This window comes from Anomaloglossus baeobatrachus, chromosome 8 (assembly GCF_048569485.1).
Source record: "Anomaloglossus baeobatrachus isolate aAnoBae1 chromosome 8, aAnoBae1.hap1, whole genome shotgun sequence".
Lineage (NCBI taxonomy): Eukaryota > Metazoa > Chordata > Amphibia > Anura > Aromobatidae > Anomaloglossus > Anomaloglossus baeobatrachus.
The window spans coordinates 179,875,140-179,898,733 of NC_134360.1; the positions used below are offsets into that span (position 1 = coordinate 179,875,140).

Below are 23,594 nucleotides of genomic sequence, written 5' to 3' on the forward strand. Positions count from 1 at the left end.
CGTACTCGGCCATCACTCTATTGTAACTAGACAGAGTCCTGTTCGTGTGATCATGGGGGTCTCAGTAGTTGAATTGCTACTTATGATGAGCGGGCACTACCATGCTCGGGTGCGCAGTACTCGTAACTAGCAATGAACAAGCACTGCCATGCTCTGGTGCTCGGTACTCGTAACTAGTGATGAATGGGCACTACCATGCTCGGGTGGTCAGTACTCACAACTAGTGATGAGCAAGCACTAACATGCTTGGGTGCTCAGTACTTGTAACTAGTGATGAGCGTGCACTATCATGCTCGGGTGCCCAGTACTCGTAACTAGAAATGAGCGAGCACTACCATGCTCGGGTGCCTGGTAGTCGTAACTAGTGATGAGCAGGCACTACCATGCTCGGGTGCTCTGTACTCGCAACTAGTAATTAGCAAGCACTATCATGCTCGGGTGCCGAGTACTAGTAACTAGAAATGAGTGAGCACTACCATGCTCAGGTGCCCGGTAGTCGTAACTAGTGATGAGCAGGCACTACCATGCTCGAGTGCCCAATACTAGTAACTAGAAATGAGTGAGCACTACCATGCTCGGGTGCCCGGTAGTCGTAACTAGTGATGAGCGTGCACTACCATGCTCGGGTGCCCGGTACTAGTAACTAGAAATAAGTGAGCACTACCATGCTCGGGTGCTCGGTACTCGTAACTAGTGATGAGCAGGCACTACCATGCTCGGGTGCCCGGTAGTCGTAACTAGTAATGAGCGGGCACTACCATGGTCGGGTGCCCGGTACTAGTAACTAGAAATAAGTGAGCACTACCATGCTCGGGTGCTCGGTACTCGTAACTAGTGATGAGCAGGCACTACCATGCTCGGGTGCCCGGTAGTCGTAACTAGTGATGAGCGGGCACTACGATGCTCAGGTGCCCAGTACTCCTAACTAGTGATGAGCGGGCACTACGATGCTCGGGTGCTCAGTACTCGTAACTAGTGATGAGCGAGCACTACCATGCTCGGTTCTCGTAAAGAGCAGTTGATGGGCGCGACTTAAGTACCCAAGTATAATGAAAATCAATGGGAAACGCAAACATTTTTCTAGATTTCCAGGAAAAATGCTATAGTTGCCCATTGACTTCCATTATACTTGGGCACTTGAGTCGCGCCCATCCGAGCATTAACTGCTAGTTACGAGCACCTGAGCATGGTAGTGCTCGCTCATCACTAATTCCTAGCAATCAGAAAATGACCTATACTATGGTAGGTGGGAACTTTTAATCTTGGGAATAACCTTAAAAGTGCTGTCCACTACTTTCCCCCTTGCAAAATATCACTTCTGGTGATTGCTGGTGCTGTTCCAGTGGTGTCGGCACTGTCTCTCCTGGGGATAGCATGACATTATTATGTCACATGATCCCTGCAGGTAATCAAGGATTGCTGTGGATAAGGCTAGGTTCACATTTCCGTTGTTTTGCATCAGTCACATGCGTTGCTTGACGCATGTGACAGATGCGTTTTTTACATGGATGACAAAGAACAGAAATCATTGTCGGACTCCGTTGTGTGCGGGGGGCGGAGCGTGAGGGGGCGGAGCCGAGTGGGGCCGTGGCGCTGAGGACGTCAGTGCCGCGGGGACTGCAGGGCTGGGGACAAGTGAGCGTGTGTGTGTGAGAGTGTGTGTGAGTGTGTACACATGCGGCGTGCGGGAGGGGGCAGAGCAGAGTGGGGAAGTGTCGGCCTCCTTGCACACGTATCCAGGGTAAATATCGGGTAACTAAAAGCAAAGCACTTTTTGCTTGGTTACCCGATATTTATCTTGGATACCAGCGTACACTGCTTAGCACTGGCTCCCTGCACCCGTAACCACTGTAAATATCGGGTAACTAACCAAAGCGCATTGCTTGGTTACCCGATGTGTATCCTGGTTACGGGTGCAGGGAGCCAGAGAGCGCATGTGCAGCAAAATCCTACGGATTGCGCTGCTCAAAAAACGTTACAGACTGCGTTGCTCCCGCCCGGCGGTCAGTTAAAAAACGACTGACCGCGACGCAACGGATGCAACGCAGCATCATCAGTCGCAATCCGTCACTAATAGAAGCCTATGGGGAAAAACTGGATTCCTGCAAAATATTTTGCAGGATACCATAATTCCTCAAGGCGACGGATTGTGACTCATGCAAAACAACGGAAGTGTGAACCTAGCCTAAAGCACATACATTCGGAGGAAGCGACAGCTGCTCATCTCCTACTTCCTTCACACATATGTGATACGTCCGATGGTGAGGGAGAGTCAAGAGGCCGCTGCTTGGCTACAGGAAGATACAGTACCGCTGGAACAGCACCGGAGGGGAGTACAAGTGTTATTAGGTTTCAAGGAAAAAACATAGGGATAGAAAAGAGGTGGCCTGAGTAGGTGACAGCCCCTTTTAGATTTTCTATCCACTACCCTGCTGTATGGTTACCGCTATCACACACAGTTTTTTCTATGCAATGTAATATATAACCAGGGGCTGATCCTTTACACTTACCTTTTTCTTGGACTTGAATACATTGCAGCGGAAGGAATTACTGGAGCCATCCCTGGCGATGTAACTGAAGATCTTCAGGTCTTGGGAGTCATGAGACACATAAAATATTCTGCATCAAAGAAATAGATAAAGGGGATCAGATGCATCAGAGCGGGCAACGGGTGCGCAACAGTGCGAGCCAATACAACACGTGCGGCAGACAAATGCAATCCGCCCGATATAGTCTAGCTGCACGATCTGCAGAGCGACGCCCACCGGACCGTCCACAGAGGCAGGACCAACTTATGCAAATATTCTGGCAGAAATATGGCAGATTTTACTATTCACTGTAGATTTTCTACACAGCATGTGGTTAAGATTTCCCCAAGATCTTATCCAAATATGTAGTAGGTGCAATGATGATGATATTAATTATTATTATTATTATTATTATTAATAGCAGCACATACATCCAAATAGAAATGTAGTATGGTCTCCTGATTAGCTATGTCACTTACCTCATGTGCAGGGCATTGCAAGAACTTAGGTATCCATAGTTACGACCACTACCAACTAACTATCCCTACATCTGTGGTTTTAACCATGGATACCTAAGGTCCTGCAATGCCCTGAACATGAGGTAAGTGACAGTGAATCAGGAGAACTAGACTACATTTCTAATTGGAGATAATAATAATAATATTAGCAAATATTATTATTATTATTATTATTATTATTATTATTAAACCTACTATATAATAGAATAGGATCTTGGAGATGGGAATAACCCTTTAAAGAGAACCTGACAGTTGATACACGCTGTATAACCCATGGGTAGAATGAATCAGTCGCTGGCTGCATTATCTCGGCAAGATACGTTTGACCCTGAATCGCTTCCGCATTTCAGAAAGATATATACTTTTATAAGCCTCGGGGACTGAGCCGCACTGTAGAATAGACAGATACCGTATTTTTCGGACCATAAGACGCACTTTTTTTCCCCCAAACGTTGGGGGAAAGTGGGGGGTGCATCTAATGGTCTGAATGTAGGGCTGCACCCGGAAAATGAGGGTGCTGCGGTGGAGCGTGTCATCGGGGGCACGAGCAGGCAGCAGGCAGCACCTGCCGTGACCACGTGGGCCCGCTCATTACATATGCACGCCCATCCTCCCGCCCATCTCTCAGCGCTGAAGCCGGGGCTGATAGGTGGGCGGGATGATGGGCGGGGACGTGCGCATAATTAACAGCCGGCCGTGATCACCCCTGGCAACGACAGCCTGGAGTGATCATGCTCGGCTGCATTCACTGCTCCCCGCGCATCATCATCAGCACGGGGTGCAGTGAATCAATGTACTCACCGTTCCCCTGCAGCATCGCGATGTCCTCCAGTCTGCCTGCCGTGCTGTGTGGACTGGAGACTAGCGGTGCTCACAGCGATGACGTCATCGCTGTGCGCACGTTTGTCTTTACAGCCGCGTCGGCAGACTGGAGGACAATACATCGCAGTGCTGCAGGGAACGTGACCGGCTCAACACAGCACTGCCGGCACAGACAGGAGGAGGAGCGACGCTGCGTGGAACGAGGAAAGGCGAGTGTAAACGTTTATTTATTTTTTTGTGTGTGCCGCAGGATGGGGGTATATGAGCAGGATGATGGGGGTATATGAGCAGGATGATGGCGTATATAGCAGGATGGGAGCACATACCAGGATACAGTATATAGCAAGATGGGGCTATACCAGGATGAGGGACATATATATATATATATATATACACAAGGCAGGAGGATCATTACCAGGATGGGGTACCTCAGTAGAGAATTTGGGGATATTACCCCCATAATAGTGTCAGCAGCAGATCCTCGCCCCATAACAGTGTGTCATGACCACATTTTTTGCTTAAAATTTTATTTTCCTTCTCTAAAACCAGGCTGCGTCTTATGGTCCGATGCGTCTTATAGTCCGAAAAATATGGTAGATGGGTCAGAAACCGGCTTATTCCCACCCACGGCTGTTGATTGACCGGTCTCTACCGTATGTGTATATGCCTGTTTGCCTTCATACAACCATTACCCATGTATTGAGCAGCGTGTATCAGATGTCAGGATCTCTAAGAATCTCATCCAAAATGCTGGAACAGACAAAAAAAACAATCCACAGCTTATGCCCCAAGCTAAAAGGGTTAAACTTCTCTTCATAGGTGGATGTCAGATATTTCTTGAAAGAAAAAACAAAAAAAACAAAAACACTTGCCTTTTTTGCCTTAACTCTCCTTTTGTTTACAGCTTGTTGCCTAGGAGACCGACCACCGCTGCTGTCCAGCATGTTAGCACTGTGCGGAAGCTGAACAGATTAGGAGTAACCGCCTGCTCTGGCAATATTGGCCAACTTAACAAAACAGTGCTTACAAGCTCAAGAGAATAGAGCTTGTAAGCACTGCGCATGTTCTGCTGTCTAGCAGCAGTGGTGAGACTCCAAAGAAATGAGTTGTAAACAAAAGACAATACATTTGTTAATATCACAAGAAAGGATGACATATTTAATAAAGAATATAGTTTAAGAAAAATAAGAATCTAAAAATACCTACTTATGAAGATGGAAATCTGCTTTTAAAGGGAACCTGTCAGGTCCAATATGCACCCAGAACCACGAGCAGCACTGGGTGCATATTGCTAATTCCAGCCTAACCGTCCATTTATCTGGTAGCATGCATATGCATATTATATATATATTATATATATATATATATATATATATATGGAATCTTTTGAAAAGTATTTCTAAAGATCTTTTACCGTATGCTAATGAGCGTGGGGACTAGTCTGCAGGGCAATAAGTTCCCCTGGCTAGTCAGCCCCATCAGCATGTTAGTACGCCCCTGTGGGCGTGCTATCATGCTAATGAATGCTTAGCGTCACAGGATAATCTCACTCACTTCTCCGCCGCCATCGCATCCAAAGGGGGATTTCGGCTCAGTGGGCATGATCCTGGACTTTCGGTCATGCGCACTACTTCAGTTTGAAGCCAGGACGTCTACACCCGGCTTCATAGTGCGCATCACCAAAACTCCGGGGTCATGAGCACTGAGCCGAAATCCAGTGTCGGGCGGCGATGGCAGCGGAGAGGTGAGTGAGATCATCCTGTGATACCGTGTAATCATTAGCATGATAGCACACCCACAGGGGCGTACTAACATGCTAATGAGGGGCGACTAGCCAGGGGAACTAACGCCCAGGGGACTAGTCCCCGCGCTCATTAGCATTCGATAAAAGATCTTTAGAAATCCTTTTTCTACAGATCTCTTTATCTATGCTAGTGTATACAGGGACGGTTAGGCAGGGATTAGCAATATACACCCAGAACTGCACGTGGTCCTGGCTGCATATTGCACCTGACAGGTTCCCTTTAAAAAGGTTGTAGCTTTGTTGCACATAAATAATTCTGCTTCTAGGTAATAGTCACTATGTAAAACGATTCCATGAGTTGGGAAAAAAAAATTAGCAAAAAAACCCAAGAGACTACATATCTGAAGATACAATCACTTTGCCAGTCAGACGATTGCCTTTCCATGAAGAAAGCTCGGTCATAGGACGCAGCAATCCTGGCATTGGATTACATAAGATCTGTTTTCTGCATTGTTGATCTGCTGCTGATGATGCACTTAACACAGTCACGGTACAAGTCACATAAATTCCTCTGCTCCTTCTAGAATTAATTGCTTTTTTTTTCCACTGGCAAAACGGAATTACGGTAATTTTTTTATATGTCGCAGGCACCAACCTGTAGATCGGATCTTGCATGACCAACATCTTGTTTTGATCCCAGTCCCATTCCTTCTTCTGTAACAAGACATGGTCAGTCAGTAATGATGAAGGAACGACACACGGCCACCTATGGTAGTCCTAGATAATGTGCACCCTCAATGTCTGGACATTTTATAAGTGATCTCACTATATACACTTACATGCACTACAAAAATCTGATTACAATCATAGAATAATAGAGTTGGAAGGGACCTCAAGGGCCATCCCCCTGGCAACGGGGGGCAAAGGGGTGCAACCCCCTGGGAGTGCAGGTTTTCCTAAATCATCCCAGCTATATTTTTATCCAGTTTCCGCTTGACGATTTCCATTGATTGAGAGCTCACTACCTCCCGTGGTAACCTGTTCCACTCTCTGACTGCCCTCACTACCTCCAGTGGTAGCCTGTTCCACTCCCTGACTGCCCTCACTACCTCCAGTGGTAGCCTGTTCCACTCCCTGACTGCCCTCACTACCTCCTGTGGTAGCCTGTTCCACTCCCTGACTGCCCTCACTACCTCCTGTGGTCGCCTGTTCCACTCCCTGACTGCCCTCACCACCTCCCGTGGTAGCCTGTTACACTTCCTGACTGCCCTCATTGTCAGAAAGTCTTTCCTAATGTCTAATCTGAATCTCCTTCCTTCTAGTTTCATCCCATTGCTTCTTGTACTTCCTTGTGCTAATGAGAATAGGGTAGTTCCCTCTGCACTGTGACTGCCTTTTAGATATTTGTAGACCGCTATTAAGTCTCCTCTCAGCCTTCTCTTTTTCAGACTAAATATCCCTAGTTCTTTTATCCGTTCTTCACATGACATTGTGTGCAGACCTTCTACCATCTTGGTTGTTCTTCTCTGGACTTGCTCCAATATATCGATGTCTTTCTGGAATTGGGGCGCCCAGAACTGTACACAGTATTCCAGGTGGGGTCTGACCAGGGCAGAGTATAGGGGAATAATGACCTCTCTTGATCTAGATTCAATGCTTGTCTTGATTAATACGGTAGTAGGATAAAAGATTGCATAGTTACAGCTGTATTCCCATCTCCAATAACCTATCCCAATATTCCGTATTTCTCCGAATATAAGACCAACCCTCCTTTTTGGAGCATACTTAAAATGAGCCCTACCCTCAAAATAAGCCCTTGTTGTGGTTCATTATACTAATTCACCATACTAATAATACTAAAATTCATAGTCGTGCGTCGGTTAAACATGTGTTAATGCAAAACGAATATTCACCCCTTCCCCCACCCATAACCCCGCCCCATATTGATTGAGAAATGTTGGTCAGCAGTGTTTAAGGTTTTTAGCTGCGCATGGGCATGGTGCTGTGTACTCTGGACACATTTCCTAGTAAATTGTGGGACCCCGAACAACCAGACACTTATCACCTATTCCGTGAATATCTAATAGATGTTTGTCGTGTAAAAAGACCCTATTAACCGTTTAGTGAAGGTTGCCATACAATAACAGGGATATGTGCGCCATCGCTAAATGGAGATAGTTCAGGAGCCAAGGCATCACCATATAGCTTGGGTACAGTTCTGTACTAGCTCCAGATGTAACAACTTAAAGAGGACCAACCAGCAGGATTGTGCTATATGAAGTAAAGGCAGTGCCATGCTGGCACTAGGATCTTGAATCCAGGCATACCTGCTGTTGAAAGATCGGCTGCTTGGTTGCAGAAATATCTTTAATCAAAGTTGCAGAAATGCACTGCACTTTGATTGACAGGTGCAACGGGTACGGGTCTTTGTGGGTCCTCGCTGTAAAGTCCTCCTCCAGCTACATTTAGGATGTGCCCCCTTTTCTTTATTTAAATCTCATGCTGCACCGCCATTGCTTTTGGTGGTTGCGCATGCGCATTGACACAGTGATTCTGTTTTCATTAAAATGGCGCTGGAGTCTGCGCATGCGGGAACCGGGATCTCCGGCGCCATTTTATTGAAGACACTGTGGTGAAGACTATGAAAAGCAGAGGTGCTGAATTCAAGTAAAGTGCTGAATTTAAGCTAAGTGCATAGTTTCAACACAATTACATAGTGGTGATAACTGTAATTGTTGAATTTCATTAGGGAATTGTGTGTTTGTGATTCTGTGAAAAGGGAAAAAAAAAAAAAAAAAAAAGGTTATTCTTGTGATTTAATTAGTAGGATTAGTCACACCTGTTTCTAGAAGCTTCCAGCAGCTTCTGATACTCATTGTACATCTATATAAACCAGCCAGTACTAGCGAGGGGGCTGAGCGAGCGAGGTGCTGAATTCAAGTAAAGTGCTGAATTTAAGATAAGTGCATAGTTTCAACACAATTACATAGTGGTGATAACTGTAATTGTTGAATTTCATTAGGGAATTGTGTGTCTGTTTGTGATTCTGTGAAAAGGGAAAAAAAAAAAAAAAAAAGGTTAGTCTTGTGATTTAATTAGTAGGATTAGTCACACCTGTTTCTAGAAGCTTCCAGCAGCTTCTGATACTCATTGTACATCTATATAAACCAGCCAGTACTAGCGAGGGGGCTGAGCGAGCGAGGTGCTGAATTCAAGTAAAGTGCTGAATTTAAGATAAGTGCATAGTTTCAACACAATTACATAGTGGTGATAACTGTAATTGTTGAATTTCATTAGGGAATTGTGTGTCTGTTTGTGATTCTGTGAAAAGGGAAAAAAAAAAAAAAAGGTTATTCTTGTGATTTAATTAGTAGGATTAGTCACACCTGTTTCTAGAAGCTTCCAGCAGCTTCTGATACTCATTGTACATCTATATAAACCAGCCAGTACTAGCGAGGGGGCTGAGCGAGCGAGGTGCTGAATTCAAGTAAAGTGCTGAATTTAAGATAAGTGCATAGTTTCAACACAATTACATAGTGGTGATAACTGTAATTGTTGAATTTCATTAGGGAATTGTGTGTCTGTTTGTGATTCTGTGAAAAGGGAAAAAAAAAAAAAAAAAAGGTTAGTCTTGTGATTTAATTAGTAGGATTAGTCACACCTGTTTCTAGAAGCTTCCAGCAGCTTCTGATACTCATTGTACATCTATATAAACCAGCCAGTACTAGCGAGGGGGCTGAGCGAGCGAGGTGCTGAATTCAAGTAAAGTGCTGAATTTAAGATAAGTGCATAGTTTCAACACAATTACATAGTGGTGATAACTGTAATTGTTGAATTTCATTAGGGAATTGTGTGTCTGTTTGTGATTCTGTGAAAAGGGAAAAAAAAAAAAAAAAGGTTAGTCTTGTGATTTAATTAGTAGGATTAGTCACACCTGTTTCTAGAAGCTTCCAGCAGCTTCTGATACTCATTGTACATCTATATAAACCAGCCAGTACTAGCGAGGGGGCTGAGCGAGCGAGGTGCTGAATTCAAGTAAAGTGCTGAATTTAAGATAAGTGCATAGTTTCAACACAATTACATAGTGGTGATAACTGTAATTGTTGAATTTCATTAGGGAATTGTGTGTCTGTTTGTGATTCTGTGAAAAGGGAAAAAAAAAAAAAAAGGTTATTCTTGTGATTTAATTAGTAGGATTAGTCACACCTGTTTCTAGAAGCTTCCAGCAGCTTCTGATACTCATTGTACATCTATATAAACCAGCCAGTACTAGCGAGGGGGCTGAGCGAGCGAGGTGCTGAATTCAAGTAAAGTGCTGAATTTAAGATAAGTGCATAGTTTCAACACAATTACATAGTGGTGATAACTGTAATTGTTGAATTTCATTAGGGAATTGTGTGTCTGTTTGTGATTCTGTGAAAAGGGAAAAAAAAAAAAAAGGTTATTCTTGTGATTTAATTAGTAGGATTAGTCACACCTGTTTCTAGAAGCTTCCAGCAGCTTCTGATACTCATTGTACATCTATATAAACCAGCCAGTACTAGCGAGGGGGCTGAGCGAGCGAGGTGCTGAATTCAAGTAAAGTGCTGAATTTAAGATAAGTGCATAGTTTCAACACAATTACATAGTGGTGATAACTGTAATTGTTGAATTTCATTAGGGAATTGTGTGTCTGTTTGTGATTCTGTGAAAAGGGAAAAAAAAAAAAAAAAAAGGTTAGTCTTGTGATTTAATTAGTAGGATTAGTCACACCTGTTTCTAGAAGCTTCCAGCAGCTTCTGATACTCATTGTACATCTATATAAACCAGCCAGTACTAGCGAGGGGGCTGAGCGAGCGAGGTGCTGAATTCAAGTAAAGTGCTGAATTTAAGATAAGTGCATAGTTTCAACACAATTACATAGTGGTGATAACTGTAATTGTTGAATTTCATTAGGGAATTGTGTGTCTGTTTGTGATTCTGTGAAAAGGGAAAAAAAAAAAAAAAAGGTTAGTCTTGTGATTTAATTAGTAGGATTAGTCACACCTGTTTCTAGAAGCTTCCAGCAGCTTCTGATACTCATTGTACATCTATATAAACCAGCCAGTACTAGCGAGGGGGCTGAGCGAGCGAGGTGCTGAATTCAAGTAAAGTGCTGAATTTAAGATAAGTGCATAGTTTCAACACAATTACATAGTGGTGATAACTGTAATTGTTGAATTTCATTAGGGAATTGTGTGTCTGTTTGTGATTCTGTGAAAAGGGAAAAAAAAAAAAAAAGGTTATTCTTGTGATTTAATTAGTAGGATTAGTCACACCTGTTTCTAGAAGCTTCCAGCAGCTTCTGATACTCATTGTACATCTATATAAACCAGCCAGTACTAGCGAGGGGGCTGAGCGAGCGAGGTGCTGAATTCAAGTAAAGTGCTGAATTTAAGATAAGTGCATAGTTTCAACACAATTACATAGTGGTGATAACTGTAATTGTTGAATTTCATTAGGGAATTGTGTGTCTGTTTGTGATTCTGTGAAAAGGGAAAAAAAAAAAAAAGGTTATTCTTGTGATTTAATTAGTAGGATTAGTCACACCTGTTTCTAGAAGCTTCCAGCAGCTTCTGATACTCATTGTACATCTATATAAACCAGCCAGTACTAGCGAGGGGGCTGAGCGAGCGAGGTGCTGAATTCAAGTAAAGTGCTGAATTTAAGATAAGTGCATAGTTTCAACACAATTACATAGTGGTGATAACTGTAATTGTTGAATTTCATTAGGGAATTGTGTGTCTGTTTGTGATTCTGTGAAAAGGGAAAAAAAAAAAAAAAAGGTTAGTCTTGTGATTTAATTAGTAGGATTAGTCACACCTGTTTCTAGAAGCTTCCAGCAGCTTCTGATACTCATTGTACATCTATATAAACCAGCCAGTACTAGCGAGGGGGCTGAGCGAGCGAGGTGCTGAATTCAAGTAAAGTGCTGAATTTAAGATAAGTGCATAGTTTCAACACAATTACATAGTGGTGATAACTGTAATTGTTGAATTTCATTAGGGAATTGTGTGTCTGTTTGTGATTCTGTGAAAAGGGAAAAAAAAAAAAAAAAGGTTAGTCTTGTGATTTAATTAGTAGGATTAGTCACACCTGTTTCTAGAAGCTTCCAGCAGCTTCTGATACTCATTGTACATCTATATAAACCAGCCAGTACTAGCGAGGGGGCTGAGCGAGCGAGGTGCTGAATTCAAGTAAAGTGCTGAATTTAAGATAAGTGCATAGTTTCAACACAATTACATAGTTTGACACAAGAACATAGTTTGAATTTATCCTTATACGTTTCCCATTGGGTTTCTTTCGTTTTTTTCTCTTTGTTTTTCTACTTTACTGTTGATCCCCATTTGATAGGTGCTCCATGGACAATGCTACCAGGTGTGTATCTTGTCAGATGTATGCATGCCTTGAGCAGCCGTTCGAGGGTGAATATGTCTGCACTCGATGCAAGCATGTTGCGTATTTGGAAGCCAAGGTAACTGATCTAAATAAGCAGCTTGCAACACTAAGGGGCATTGCAAACCTGGAGAGGAGTTTAGAGCTCACTGAGCTTTCTCTGGCTGGGGCCAGTGATATGGAGGAGGGTGGAAGTGGGGAAGATCAGGACCCAGAGGTAGGTAGCTGGGTAACAGTTAGAAGAAGAGGTAGGGGGAAAAGTGTCAGGGAGCCTAGTCCTGACCTGGCACAACCTAGTAAATATGCCTGTTTGGCTGATATTAGGAATGAAGGGCCTGGACTAGGGTCACTACAGCAGGACGTTGCTCCTAGCAACCAGGAAAACAACTGCTGTAGGAAGGAGGGAAATAGGAGTGCAGCAAAGCCCAGACAGATGTTGGTGGTAGGGGACTCTATAATTAGGCGGACAGACAGGGTCATCTGTCGCCGAGACCGTGAATGCCGAACAGTGTGTTGTCTGCCGGGTGCTCGGGTTCGGCATATTGTGGATCGGATAGACAGATTGCTGGGTGGGGCTGGGGAAAACCCAGCGGTCATGGTGCACATTGGTACTAATGACAAAGTTAGAGGCAGGTGGAAGGTCCTTAAAAATGATTACAGGGAACTAGGAGAGAAGCTGAAGTCCAGGACCTCCAAGGTGGTGTTTTCAGAAATACTACCGGTGCCACGAGCGTCACTAGAAAGACAGCGGGAGCTTAGGGAGATAAATATGTGGCTTAGAAATTGGTGCAGGAAGGAAGGGTTCGGGTTCATGGAGAACTGGGCCGACTTCTCAGTCGGCTACAGGCTCTACGGTAGGGACGGGCTGCACCTCAATGGGGAAGGTGCAGCTGTGCTGGGGGAGAAAATGGTCAGACGGATGGAGGAACTTTTAAACTAGGATCGGGGGGGAGGGAGGGTAGTGGAGCAAATAAGGGGATAGATAGAGCAGATAGAGACAGGGAGACGGTAGGGGTCAATGAAGGATTAGGGGGGGATGGGACATACAAGGAACGTAGGGAGGCTAGGAGTAATAAAGGTGTTAATAGGATTAAATGTCTACTGGCAAATGCAAGAAGTCTTGCAAACAAAATGAATGAATTGGAGACTCTTATGTCAACCATGGATTATGATGTGGTGGGCATTACGGAAACCTGGCTGGATGAAAGCCATGACTGGGTGACAAACATACAGGGTTATAGTACATTTAGGAAGGACAGGAAAGGCCAAAAAGGTGGTGGGGTGTGTATATTTATCAAATCTAACCTAAAACCTGTGTTGTATGATGACATTGAGGGGAACAGCAACAATGTAGAGTCAGTATGGGTAAATGTACATGGGGAGGGGAATAATGGAAAAATGCTAATTGGAGTTTGCTATAAGCCTCCTAACATACCTGAACAAATAGAGGGTGAAATGCTGGAACAAATTGAAAAGGCAGCTAATAATAATAATCGGGTTCTTATTATGGGGGATTTCAACTATCCAGACATACAGTGGGACATAGAATCTTCTGGTTCTGCTAAAAGCTGTAAGTTCTTATCTACCATTCAGGACCCTTTCCTCTCTCAGATGGTAGATGAACCGACCAGGGGAGATAATTTGCTAGATCTGGTCCTGTCAAATAGACCGGATACAATTTCAAATCTACAGGTCCGGGAGCACTTGGGCACCAGCGATCATAATATGGTAAGCTTCGACATAATATTCAATAGAACATTTCAAAGGGGGAATGCTAAAACCTGGGATTTTAGGAAAGCTGATTTCAACAAATTAAGGGAAGAGCTTAAATGTGTAGATTGGGACAGAGTCATGGTAACTGGGGATACCGAACATAAATGGGGTAAGTTTAAGGATATACTGCTAGAGTCCTGTAAAAAAACTTATACCCTCTGGTAATAAAATGTCCAGGAATAAAAAGAAACCACTATGGATAAATAAGACTGTACAAAGTATAATAAAACAAAAACAAAGGGCGTTTAACATCTTAAAGACTGAGAATACAGAAATAGCATTGCAGGAGTATAAAGATATCAATAGGCAATGCAAAAAAGAAATCAAACAAGCAAAACTAGCTACTGAAACAAAAATCGCCAATGACATTAAAATAAATCCCAAAATCTTTTATAAATACATTAATGCCAAAAGGAAAACAAAGGATAGTATCGGACCCTTAAAATATAATAACAAGTTAGTTATAGAGGACAAACAAAAGACTGAGATATTAAATAGGCATTTCTCATCTGTATTCACCAAGGAACTGACTGTACCAGGGATCATTCAACAAGTGAAAAATCAAAGTCCACCACCCGATATAATTAATTTAACACAAGATGAAGTACGCCTACGTCTGAGTAAATTAAACATTGACAAATCCCCAGGGCCAGATGGCATTCATCCACGAATATTGAGGGAATTGAGCTCCGTAATCGACAGACCGCTGTATCTCATCTTTTTAGACTCACTTGTAACAGGGTTGGTGCCTCAGGATTGGAGGATTGCTGATGTGGTACCGATATTTAAGAAAGGTAAGAGGGTAGATCCAGGCAACTACCGTCCAGTAAGCCTGACATCAGTAGTATGCAAAGTTTTTGAGGGCATTTTAAGGGATGACATGCAAAAATATATTGCAGAAAATAATATGATAACTGACAAACAGCATGGATTCATGAAAGATAAGTCGTGTCTAACCAACCTGTTGGGGTTCTATGAGGGGGTAAGTGCAAACCTGGATATTGGTAATGCAGCTGATGTGATTTATTTGGACTTTGCAAAGGCATTTGATACTGTACCACATAATAGCCTTATACTAAAGCTCCAGAAGCAAGGACTAGGGGACACAATATGCAACTGGGTAAGGAATTGGCTAAAAGATAGGAAACAAAGAGTAGTCATAAATGCTACATTCTCTAAATGGGCTATAGTCAGCAGTGGGGTGCCGCAGGGATCTGTGCTAGGACCAATTCTTTTTACTCTCTATATTAATGACCTTGTGGATGGGATTGATAGTACAGTGTCAGTCTTTGCCGATGACACCAAACTATGTAGGATATTAAAAACTGACCTGGATAGTACAATATTACAAAAAGATCTGGATAAGATGTCAGAATGGGCAGATACTTGGCAAATGAGATTTAATGTTGATAAATGTAAAGTAATGCACCTAGGACGGAGTAATCCTATAGCTGCGTATACATTAAATGGAAGTAAACTCGGGACTACAGAACAGGAGAAGGACTTGGGTATTCTCATTACAAATAAGCTGAGCAGCAGCACTCAATGTCAAGCAGCAGCTGCTAAAGCAAACAAGATTCTAGGGTGTATAAAAAGAGAGATTAGATCCCGTGATCCCAACGTATTGTTACCCATCTATAAATCACTTGTAAGACCACATCTGGAATACGGGATCCAGTTTTGGGCTCCACATTTTAAAAAGGACATTCAGAAGTTAGAGTCAGTTCAAAGGCGGGCAACTAGACTATTACAAGGAATGGAAGGCCTCCCATATGATGGCAGATTGAAAAAGTTAGATATGTTTAGCTTAGAAAAAAGACGTCTCAGAGGAGATCTCATTTATATGTATAAATACATGTGTGGTCAATATAAAGGACTGGCACATAACTTATTTCTTCCGAAAACAATACTAAGGACCAGGGGGCACTCACTGCGAGTGGAAGAAAAGCGATTCCGACACCTAAATAGGAAAGGGTTCTTTACAGTTAGAGCGGTCAGACTGTGGAATGCCCTACCACAAGAGGTAGTAATGGCAGATACTATAACAGCTTTTAAAAAAGGGCTGGATGATTTCCTCAGTACACACAACATTGTTGGTTATAAATGACTTAGTGACTAAATGTACAACTGGTGGAGGAAGGTTGAACTAGATGGACCTAGGTCTTTTTTCAACCTAAGTAACTATGTAACTATGTAACTATGTTTTTACACCTGTGCACGCACCCCTGCCGCTCATAGTCTTCAATAAAATGGTGCCAGAGACCGCAGTACCCGCATGCGCAGACTCCGGCGCCATTGTAATGAAGACAGAATAATTGTGTCAATGCACACGCGCCGCCAACAACAGCAATGGTGGCGCGAGATTCAAATAAAGAAAAGGGGGAACATCATAAAGGAAGCTGGAGGAGAACTTAACAGCAAGGATCTGACTTGCTCTAGCGTTTCTAATATCAAAGTGCAGGGCATTTCTGCAACTTTGATTAAAGATATTTCCGCAATCGAGCATCCGATCTTTGTATAACAGGTATGCCTGGATACAGCATCCTAGTGCCAGTATGGCACTGCCTTTACTTCATAGAGCAAAATCCTGGTAGTTGGTTCCCTCTGACCACTTATATACTACTCTCAGGTGTGACAGTGTTATTTCAAAGGATTTAGAATAGCATCAGTCATTTCCAACAGCCATTTGTTCCCATATGACACAATGAAAGGGTGATAATAGATGGAAATGAAAAATAAGGGCTCAACGAAAGCCCGTGTCTACTTATATGAAGGCCAGCCTAAGGCAACGCTGGAACAGTTCCTTTTTTTTTTTCGGTTTCCCTCCATTGCAAAGTAATGCTCTCTGGATGTAAAGGCGCAAAATTTTCCCTTCTACCAACTGGGCGTGTACCACGGAACGTCTGTGGGTGTGGCCGTGTTTTGATTGGCCAGCATCAGAGAAGAAAAAGGAAACAGCCGCAGAGAAGTTCTGTGGGACACACCCAGTTGGTAGAAGGAAGAATTCATTATTACAGGGGTAGGGGCATAACTTTGGAATGGACAACCACAGAAAAAAATTCCAGAATTAATGGAGCGCTGGCAATCGGAAGCGGTACTCTGCTTAAAGGGAACCTGTCACCACTTTTTTGGCGTATAAGCTGCGGCCACCACCACCGGGCTCTTATATACAGTATTCTAACATGCTGTATATAAGAGCCCAGGCCGGGGGTATAACATTAAACACACTTTATAATACTTACCTAAAGGTTGCGCGGTGGGTCTTATGGGCGTCTCCATTGTCCAGTGCCGGCGCCTCCTTTCGGCCATCTTTGTTCTCCTTCTTCTCTAGCCGCGGTGCATGACGGGTCCGACGTCATTCACACTTGCCGGCATTCAGGTCCTGAGCAGGCCAAATCAAAGTATTGTAGTGCGCCTGCGCAGAACCGGCGAGTGTATATGACGTAGACGCGTCACGCACCCAGGCTTCAGAAAGAGGACAAAGATGGCCGAAAGAGGTGTCGCCGGCACCGGACAACAGAGACGCCGATAAGGCCCGCCGCACGACCGTTAGGTAAGTATTATAAAGTGTTTTTTATGTTATACCCCCGGCCTGGGCTCTTATATACAGCATGTAAGAATGCTGTATATAAGAGCCTGGTGGTGGCCGCAGCTTATAGGCCAAAAAAGTGGTGACAGGTTCCCTTTAAATTAAAAAAAATACAGTGAACGGTCCCCTTTAAGAGATTAAAATTGTTCTAATAGCTTAAGAAAACTGAAAGGAACATACAGAAAACACGTCAGTCACCTTCTTTTTCTTCTTCAGGACGACTTTCACTCCATCCACAGACACCAGAAGGTTCACTTTCTTCTTCTTGATGTTCTTTGCTTTGAATTCATACTGCAGAAAAAAATAAAGATGTACATCAGTATGAAAGTCTGGAGAGGAAAGACGCAGAAGGGTCAGTGAGGAAGAGGTCACCGCAATATATCAGCCAAGAGGGAACAATGCAAGATTTGGGATTGGGGAGGGGAAGCTGGGAGCAAACAATGGGAGTCTGGGTAGAATGGTCCTACAGAAGAAATAATGCATGGCAAGTAAAGAAGACACGGCATCCATTCATCTCACCATACACGGTCTAAAAAACACTTGTCTGGTCTACAAAATTAAATTTCAAATTCCCAGGTAAGAGCTGCAGTGTAAAGCATGGGGGACGGCAGATAGCCAGCCTGAGCCTCTGGTGAGACCACCGGAATTACAGATTGCCTTACACTCCTTTAGGTTAAAGTAAATGAAGACTAAAACAAAGACGCTGCATATATAGCAGGAAAGTGGGTAAAATATTAAATCTCATCCACAGCTGCAAAATATTTCACAAATCCGACCTGGGCTGTGGAGTAAAGTCACAGCACATCAATCCTGGACACTGACCAGGTAAGAATTCGGTGCAGATGTTCTCTAATGACTTCAAGGGTAAAGTAAAGCTCCTTAATGAAATCCTAATGGTGCAGATTGCGTACATTAAAGAGTGGTATGGTTCTATATTCTCTCACCCCATATTGAGGCTTCCTTGACTCTATTGGTTTTAGTTTACTGGTCTTTAGCAAAGATGTGTCATAACTTACTGCAATGGTTGCATTTGTGGAAACCTCATTGTTGTAGCTGGAAGCTGTCACACTGGGGATGAGAGGCGAGCGACAACACAAAGGGTACACCGAAGAAACAATACAAAGGATGTGACCCTGCTCCCCTCTCCCTAGCTCCAGGGCCATCCGAACACTCACCAAGGCTGATCCCTGCACTCCCTAATATCTCTAGACAGGTCCTTCACCCGTGCGCCGTCAAATGCCTAGACCCTCACTGGCCCTGAACTCACCCTGACTAGTGCGAAGGCCAGCGAGACGCTAGTCTTGCCACTACAAAAAAAAAAAACAGCAAGAGGAAGGTAGGACAAACCGGGAAAAGATGCAGCAAATAGTGCTCCACAGCTACTCAAGCAGGAAGCCTCTCCGCTGCAACAGAAACAACACCTCAGTTTCTCCATAGCCAGGCTCCTTCAAAATGGTCAGTTATAGAATGGGCTAAAACGAGCATAGGAAAGAGAGTGAGGAGTGAGTCTGTATAGTGGAAGGGAGTAGCTGTCCTGGAGATTAACAGCTATAAATCAATCTCAGCAGGATAGAAAAGAAAACTTAACCCTTTCAGCACAGCACAATACAGTACAGACCAAAAGTTTGGACACAACTCATCTCTAGAACAACTATTAAGAGGAGACTGTGCAGCAGGCCTTCATGGTAAAATAGCTGCTAGGAAACCACTGCTAAGGACAGGCAACAAGCAGAAGAGACTTGTTTGAGCTAAAGAACACAAGGAATGGACATTAGACCAGTGGAAATCTGTGCTTTGTTCTGATGAGTCCATATTTGAGATCTTTGGATCCAACCACCGTGTCTTTGTAGAAAAGGTGAACGGATGGACTCTACATGGCTGGTTCCCACCGTGAAGCATGGAGGAGGAGGTGTGATGGTGTGGGGGTGCTTTGCTGGTGACACTGTTGGGGATTTATTCAAAATTGAAGGCATACAGAACCAGCATGGCTACCACAGTATCTTGCAGCGGCATGCTATTCCATCCGCTTTGCGTTTAGTTGGACAATCATTTATTTTTCAACAGGACAATGACCCCAAAGACACCTCCAGGCTGTGTAAGTGCTATTTGACTAAGAAGGAGAGTGATGGGGTGCTACGCCAGATGACCTGGCCTCCACAGTCACCAGACCTGAACCCAATCGAGATGGTTTGGGGTGAGCTGGACCGCAGAGTGAAGGCAAAAGGGCCAACAAGTGCTAAGCATCTCTGGGAACTCCTTCAAGACTGTTAGAAAACCATTTCCGGTGACTACCTCTTGAAGCTCATCAAGAGAATGCCAAGAGTGTACAAAGCAGTAATCAAAGCAAAAGGTGGCTACTTTGAAGAATCTAGAATATAAGACATATTTTCACTTGTTTCACACTTTAAGTATTTTATTCCACATGTTTTCATTCATAGTTTTGATGTCTTCAATGTGAATCTACAATTTTTAGAGTCATGAAAATAAAAAAAACTCTTTGAATGAGAATGTGTGTCCAAACTTTTGGTCTGTACTGTACACACTAGATTTTTGATGAGTTTCTGGAATGGGTCCGCTTTTTATAATATATATATATATATATATATATTTAAAAAAAAGCACACAACATAGTTTAAAAAAAACTATTTGGCAGTTCTAACGTTCAGTCTTTTGCGTATTCTTTCCATTTTAGATTTTGAAAAAGTACTTGGTGGAGGAATAACAAAATATGCATGCCACTTTTTATTTAAAGGGGTTGTCCTCTACGTTTGCATATGTGGCCTAACCTTAGGATAAGTCAACAATGTTCGATCAACCGGGGTCAGGCCCTCTGCACTACTGTCAACTGTTTCGGGTGCTACTGCGGAGCTGCTCTGTCTTCGGATACTGTCCGCAGCCGGGTACTGCATGTCCGCCTCCTATTGATCTGAATGGGATGCGGATGTGCAGTAACCGGCCGAGGCGGCTATCAGTTGATGGAGCAACTCCGGAACTGAGCATTTCCGTCCCCCTGTTGCAGCCAATGAGAACAGCTGATCAGTGGGGATGCGGTTGTCGGACACTGGCCGATCAGACATTGATGACCTATCCTAAGTACTGGCCATCAATGTAAAAGTAGTGGACAACCCCTTTAAGTGGAATCCATTCCAAAGTAGACACTGTAAATTAAAAAGGCTACAAAAACGATTTTAGGAAACAAAAAAAAAAGTCTCCATGAACCTTGTTTTTAATTGCCTTACAAACCTCTGTGTGCAATTAGGAAGTGTAAAATAGAAAGGAAATCAGACTTTGCCCAGATTTCTCTTAACTTCCATAAAGGGAGGTGCGATATATGCCGGAGGCTTTCAGGACTCGTTATTTAGAACCTCAGAATGTCCCTCAGGTCACAGACTGGGAACAAGGCCAACATCTTCTCATGTACTGACTATAAAACGCTCCGCTGAGAAACAAATAGATATTTATATATCCAGGATTATCTCATTTATTAAAAGCCAAGCAGGAGTAGGCCATCTATAGAAATGAAGCCTTTTCATCAGATCCATGCTAATATATTGGAATATTAGAGGCCAATGCATCAAGACTTGCGTTTCTTATGCCAATCTTGGAGAATAAGATGCAACAAATTAAAAGGGAATCTGTCAGCAGGTTTTTGTTACCTCATCTGAGAGCAGCATGTTGTAGGCAAAGAGACTCTTAATTCAATGATGTATCACTTAGATTACTGGGTACAACCGTTCTGACACAATCAGAGTATTGAGATTTAGCAATCCAGTAGAGCTGAGAAAGCTGCCGCCACCCACAACAGGCTCACTAGTATAGAGAGTATTGACAGTGAGGTAACAATCACAGCAGGGGGTGCGTGGGACTGCCGTGCGCGTGACTTTGTAGTCTGAGCAATGAAAAGTAGTGTTGTTTAAATAAACACAGCAAATAAACAGATTGGATCTTGACAAGACAGGTTTTCCTGAATTCTCTGTGTTAACCCTTGCAGTATGCTGGCTTAAGCTTACATAGCAAAAACCTGCTGACAGATTCCCTTTAAATTAACAGGCGTAAGTGTCCTACACTGGAGTTACATGGTGACACATCTGAGATCATGCGTCGCATTGTTACATTGCCTCTAATGATTTTCTAAAAAGTCACATTGCAACCTGTGTCCTTCTGCGACTTGAGTCACAAATCTTTCCAAATATGATCCATTTTCTGTCTCTGGTTATAAGACACATGCAATATACTTGCCAAATACTTCAATCCAAGCCACATGTGACTACGACTTGCGTGTAACTTGACTGTTTTTAACCTACAGCATAAATCATATCTCTTAAGTAGTTGAGAGGCGGCAAGTCAAACTTCGTGACGTATCTCATCACTGTTGGGAAACACTTGCCGCTGTGTAGCCCCAGCATTGACGACTAACACTTTGGGCTTACAGCTACAGAGTTGGATGAATTCCCACATTATTTTTTTTAGTCTGACGAACATTAAAAAGGGGCAACCTACATTTCAGACATTGGTGCCAAGTTGCCATTATAATCAAGAGCCATTCATGGTTATGCAGTTGCCCCAAAAAAATGGAAAACTAGATCCAGCAATGAACAGTAAAGCGGGCTTTACACGCTACGACATCGCTAATGCGAACTCGTTGGGGTCACGGAATTGGTGACGCACATCCGGCCGCATTAGCGATGCCATTGCGTGTGACACATATGAGCGATTTTGCATTGTTGCAAAAACGTGCAAAAACGTGCAAAATCGCTCATCGTTGACATGGGGGTCCATTCTCAAAAATCGTTACTGCAGCAGTAACAAGGTTGTTCCTCGTTCCTGCTGCAGCACACATCGCTCCGTGTGACACCGCAGGAATGAGGAAGCTCTCCTTACCTGCCTCCCGGCCACAATGCGGAAGGAAGGAGGTGGGCGGGATGTTACGTCCCGCTCATCTCCGCCCCTCCGCTTCTATTGGGCGGCAGTTCAGTGACGCAGCTGTGATGTCGCTGTGACGCTGAACGGACCACCCCTTAGAAAGGAGGCGGTTCGCCGGTCACGTGAGTATGTGTGACAGGTCTGGGCGATGTTGTGCGGCACGGGCAGCGATTTGCCCGTGTCACACAACAGATGGGGGCGGGTACCCACGCTAGCGAAATCGGTACCGATATCGCAGCGTGTAAAGAGGCCTTTAGTGTACACACCCCTCAGTTTACTGGTCAGTGAGGAGGACAGCAGTTGGACCCCACTTAATGGACAAGTTGGCACATCTTGACAATTTTCCGGGCTAAGTCTGGTATGAACCATTCCCTTTAAGGCCCCCTTTACACGTCCGTAATTCAGGTACGTATGAGGTCCATTTTCATACGTACCGGAGAGACGGACATATGCAAACCCATTCAAATCAATGGGTCTGCGCACGTATCATTGTTTTCTCACGGACGTGTGTCCGTGTGCTCCACACAGTGACAGATCTGTTTTTTTCTCCGGCAGCACGGGTGTCACATGGACCACACACACTGATGTGATCGTGTGACATGTACTGGAGAAAACATGTGTCTTTGAAATAAAATTATTTTCTATACCGTCTTCGGCGCTGCTGTCTTAAGCGCTGCTGTCACTTGGTTCCACACCCGTTCATTATGCTCATTGCAGATTCACTGCACCGCAGACCCGAAAGCAGCAGTGATAGAGACAGCAGCACCGCAGACAGCAGTGCCTAGGACAGGTGAGTAAGAAGTTACTGCTCTGCATGTGCTATCACGGACAGCACATGGTGAGCACTACAGTGCCAAAATTACGGCACACGAATGGCCTTATGCACCTTCAAACACGTTCCGTGCAAAACGTCAGTGTTTTTCACGGACGTGTGAAGGAGGCCTAAGGAAGTAGAATTGGATACTTAAGGCACAAAAGGTTTACACAGGATTGTGAAAATGATTTGAGGAATTGTTACTTGAAAATTAAAGGGAACCTGTCTCCACTTTTTTGGCTATAAGCTGCGGCCACCACCACCGGGCTCTTATATACAACATACTAACATGCTGTATATAAGAGCCCAGGCCGGGGGTATAACACAAAAATCACTTTATAATATTTACCTAACGGTCGCTCGGTTGGCCAGATGGGCGTCTCAGTTCTCCAATGCCGGCGCCACCTCTTTCGGCCATCTTCGTCCTCCTCCTTCTCTAGTCGCGGTGCATGACGCATCCGACGTCATA

At 43.8% G+C, this 23,594-nt stretch overlaps 1 protein-coding gene across 4 annotated transcripts in view; it reads right to left on the reverse strand.

The window, feature by feature from the left end:
- Positions 1-23,594, reverse strand: part of NOS1AP (nitric oxide synthase 1 adaptor protein) — a 167,742-nt gene that overhangs the window by 73,326 nt on the left and 70,822 nt on the right. For 2 of the 4 annotated variants that reach the window (XM_075322266.1, XM_075322268.1), the window contains exons 3-5: positions 17,569-17,679; positions 6,268-6,326; positions 2,511-2,619 (exon numbers count right to left, since the gene is read on the reverse strand). In XM_075322266.1, coding sequence (XP_075178381.1) covers positions 2,511-2,619; positions 6,268-6,326; positions 17,569-17,679 — 279 coding nt within the window. The remainder of the gene's footprint in view (positions 1-2,510; positions 2,620-6,267; positions 6,327-17,568; positions 17,680-23,594) is intronic. The other 2 variants (XM_075322267.1, XM_075322269.1) reach the window with 1 other exon arrangement.